Raw genomic sequence first — 4,297 nt, forward strand, 5'->3', positions numbered from 1 at the left:
ATGATGATTGCATTGTAGGGAAAATACTCTAATTCAGCTGGAATGGCCCATGAGTGAGAAAAACAGGCCGTGAGTGACTTTTACTGCTCTCTAGTTCTGTCATTAACAAGATGAAATGTGTTACCCAAGATATTCCTGGAATATTTTCCTCAAAATCAAACAAAGATAGATGTGAATAGCACTCAGGGGCAAATCCCCGAAACACTGGAATATATGTCTCATTCATTTCCTTCTCACACATCACCGCTCTCACTCTGCGGCCAGTTAAAGATATCAGATGGAAACACAAGTTTAGTTGCATTTTCTTTAATACAAAACGTAGCAGTTATCAAGAATAATGTCAATTCATACAACAGCACATCATTTACAGCAAGAAATTTAAAACATTTTCTGGAGACTGTACAAATCGGATTCTGTTCAATAAAAGAGGCGGCAGATGTGACAAAGAAAACAATGTATGAAAAGGGGGCTTAATCTAATAAAAAGCGATGGGCCAAGTAAAGGGCTGAGGGGTGTTAAAGTCCCTTTAAGATGTGTTAACTTCTGTTATAATGAACAGCAGCAACACTCACGTTATCCTTTTAAAAACACGGACAGAAATCAAGTATGCAAACATGACAGTAGGTAGAAATGGTCAAATAAATGCACATGAAGAGAATTTGTTAACCTGAGCTGAGCTTTGATTCCTACATTCCTACAATATGGTGGCCGTTTTATCTAAGTTTAAAAAACTACGGTAATAATTTAGACATTTTGGGCTTATTTGCTTTCTTACTGAGACTTAGGTGAAACAACTGATGCCACTTACAGGTCTGTATGTTAAACATGCATCTAGAGCGCGAGGGCAATTAGCGTAGCTTAGCAGACTGGAAACGAGAAGAAAAAACTTGTGAAAGTACTGCCAGGGCAGGTCAGTGTGAGACTGAGCTGCCTCGGCCATGTCTGATGTAAATCTGTGTTGGTCCACAGCGCAAAACGTATTATTTTTACAAAAAAACCCCAAAACAAACGCTCTGAAATGTTTAGGGTTTTTCAGGACTATTCTTGCGGTGGGACTCATCATCTGAACTACCAAGACAGTTGCAGCTTTGTTGTTAGCGCGAGCACAGGCTGTAGTTTAACCCAAAATATGCTGATGTCTGAGACTGACCAAGTAGTTTTACCATGTAAACCGCAGCAAAAAGCAAATAAAAATGATAGAAAACAGCGAGTGAACACAAAAGTGCAAATACAACACAAAAACAGACTGGACTCATTGGGGACTTAAACTTCAGTCTGTTGTCTGACAGTCCAGTGGTTATTGCTACCAGCTAATGTGACTTTTTTGCTGTTTTTATGTGCAAAGCGAAAGAAACTTGTGAGACACATGAAGTAGATGCAGTCCAGTAGAAAATATTAGGCCAAAACACGTAGGCATCCCACAGTTTTACTCCCTTTACTGTGATACATTTGTGCTGTGGACCGATATACATTTTGTGATTGAGACTGTGTTGAAGATGGTGATGGTTGGAACGTCAAAGCTGCTCTTCAGGAAACCTATGGGTGATACCACAGAGGCCCACCTATAATTAGATTCAGTCCAGGGGAAAGATATGGCGTGGCCTGGTTCTTGTTCACAAGCAGAAACAACTTCTTAAAACCATGACTTCAGACGTGTTGGCAGGTTCGCCGTTCTTCCTTGTTTCCAATCTCTATGCAAGACTAAAAGTTTGGCCTCATGATTCTAGGTTTGTACCTACAGACCTGAAAGTGGCCGATCCACCTTCTTCTTCTCAGCATCAGCAAGAAAGCAGCCCCTCCATCTACCAGGCTTGTAACAGTCTACGGTGGCGAGCTGCTTTGGAAATCAGTGTTCCAGAAGTTAAAGTTAAGCATATCTATGATAAAAGCTTAGAAAGAAAAGGACTGAGTAAAAAATGAGTAAGACTGGGAATGGGTGACTCAAATTAGCAATAAACTCCTAATGCTCATAAAGTCAGGAGCGGCTACTTAAGTTAAAATCCTGGAAGTGTGCTATGGAGCCACTATTAGCAGCCTCGCTGAAGCCATTTTTATGTGAGTAAAAATAAAGACTCCACCCTAATAAAACACAATTGTGAACATTTTCTTCTAGCAGACAGCCAAGAGTGTCCAGTTCTGGGACTTTAAATGGCAAAGCTGTTATGCTGGGCACCGTCACATAAAGGGTGGCTTTTCAAAACGCTGCTGAATGGAATATACAACACCTAAATAAAATAGCTCTGTATGCACTTTGTAGAGGGAAAACTAGACCGGCGAGATGAAATCAAAACAGCTGACTGAAAGAAGAGATGTAAAAAATCTGTCACAGAGGCGGCTACAGTCGAGATCAGGTTGCTCTTAAAGTCTAGAACTGTGTATAAAAGTATTCAAAAAAACTACTGGAAGATATTAGAAAATATATTAATTTCTTTTAAATAAAATTACACTTATTGCCCTTTCTTGAGTGTACCTGACAGTGTTGTTTGGAGTAGCAGTCATGGAAGCGTTTTAGAAGCCCAGAAATACAGAAAGACAGAAGGCAAGTATGTTTTCTTTTCTCCTCGTTTTCCCCTTAGTGTTCTTTTACAGACATGTGCATGTAAGTTGTCCACCAAGAAGAAATACGTCAATCCCTTTGGTTTCTAATGGTCTAATGTTATAAACACACTAAAGAAGGAGTCCTGGTCGGCCAGATTACTGATGTGCTGGCAGGACTGCTGGTGCTGTGATGGTCCAGGCTCGTTCCGCATTCTGGTTTGGACCAAGAAGCTCCAACTTGTGGCCATGGTTGTGTGACCCAGACTGAGACCCAGATCAATGTCCAAGGCCCATATTCTGGACAGGAGCCCTTAGCCGCAACCCTGTCAGATCTGGTCAGACCTGGAGATCCACATCCAGACCGCAGCTGAGGTCTAAATCCAACCTGATCCCGGGCAAAAGCTTATTTTTAGCTGGGTGCAGCTCAGGTATGGCGACACAGCAGTCTGGCGCTGTCTTGTTTTATTCCCGTTATCCCCCAAACACCAGCCGCAGCAGATATAAAAAAGATAAAAACCTGCATATTTCTCTTGAAGCCCTTCCCTTTTCTCCTTAAACAGTCAGTGTAGTGTCTCAGGAGTGAGTCCAGCTGACTGGAACCCAGTGAGTATCCGTCTCCACTTTCTTCAGTGCCAAGCGCAGCTCGCTGAAGGCCGCCGAGAGGTCATCGTTGACAATAACCTTCTCAAACAGATGACCGTATTGAGTCTCCATCGTCTGGGCGGTGCTCAGCATCTCCTGAAAGTCCTCCTCCTGTAGCGGATGGAAGATGAGGTGAGGAGGTGAAAAACACAAAAAGACGTTAGCACATATTCTGTACAGCAGTTGGGTTCAGACAGCCCATGTGCTGCAGGGAGAAAGAGCAGGCCACAGTAAACAAGAGGGGAGATAAATTCACATACCGTAAACACAAATTACATGCCCTTGAACACGCAAATAAACACAAAGTGGCCCGTCCGGAGCCCGTTATAACCTCCCTGGGACATGGTACCCACACGTGAACCCGGGCACAGACCACGCACTAAAAGCTCTCCTGCAACAAGCTAACCTCAAGGAATTTTCATTATTTCCTCCACTGAATACCCACAGTTATCCAATTCACAAAGAAAAGAAAAGATCCTCAAAATAAGCAGTGGACAAAACATAACAATAATTTACAAAAGACAGGCGTGTAAAGCATACATTATTGTCAGTGAGGATGTTATATGTGTGATGGGGAAATGACAGCTTGCGGATGGCGCTGAACGGATCTGCTGGAGTTCACATCGGAGTAGAAACTGACAAAAATGGACAGGTTGGGTTTAAGGGCGACAAAAACATCTTTTAGAATGCAGATGCACGAAAGCAGTAATCACATGGTTTGTACATGTGTCTGATGCTCCAGAGGTGTAGATTCAAATCCTGCACTTCACTTGACTTTAAATCTCACTTGAACACCAATGACTCTTGAGTTAACTTCAACTTTTGACCTGAGATGGGAAAAAAAGGTAAGCAGTGGATCAAGTATCAACTTTAGCTCCAAAACCAAAAAGAGAGCATGTAACATTATAACAAACTGCTGGTGTGTATTTTGAAGTGGGAGAAGCCTTGAAAACATGGATCTGCTGCTCAGACTGGACGTCCTCGATGGTTGTTAATGACTCACCAGCGTTTGAACCAGCACGTCTGCAACATCGTAGATCCTCATGTTGTTGTTTGAACCTAACTTGAGATATGACTCAAGGCTCCAGAACACGTTAGACTTTCCAAACAATGACTG

At 42.3% G+C, this 4,297-nt stretch overlaps 1 protein-coding gene across 1 annotated transcript in view; it reads right to left on the minus strand.

The window, feature by feature from the left end:
* Positions 1-290: 290 nt before the first annotated feature.
* The window catches only part of mpp7a (MAGUK p55 scaffold protein 7a), a 154,147-nt gene continuing 150,140 nt past the window's right edge, over positions 291-4,297 (minus strand). Inside the window, exon 17 of the mRNA XM_008281223.1 lies at positions 291-3,291. Coding sequence (XP_008279445.1) covers positions 3,112-3,291 — 180 coding nt within the window. The 3' untranslated portion in view covers positions 291-3,111. The remainder of the gene's footprint in view (positions 3,292-4,297) is intronic.

Source organism: Stegastes partitus, unplaced genomic scaffold, assembly GCF_000690725.1.
Source record: "Stegastes partitus isolate 25-593 unplaced genomic scaffold, Stegastes_partitus-1.0.2 Scaffold227, whole genome shotgun sequence".
Lineage (NCBI taxonomy): Eukaryota > Metazoa > Chordata > Actinopteri > Pomacentridae > Stegastes > Stegastes partitus.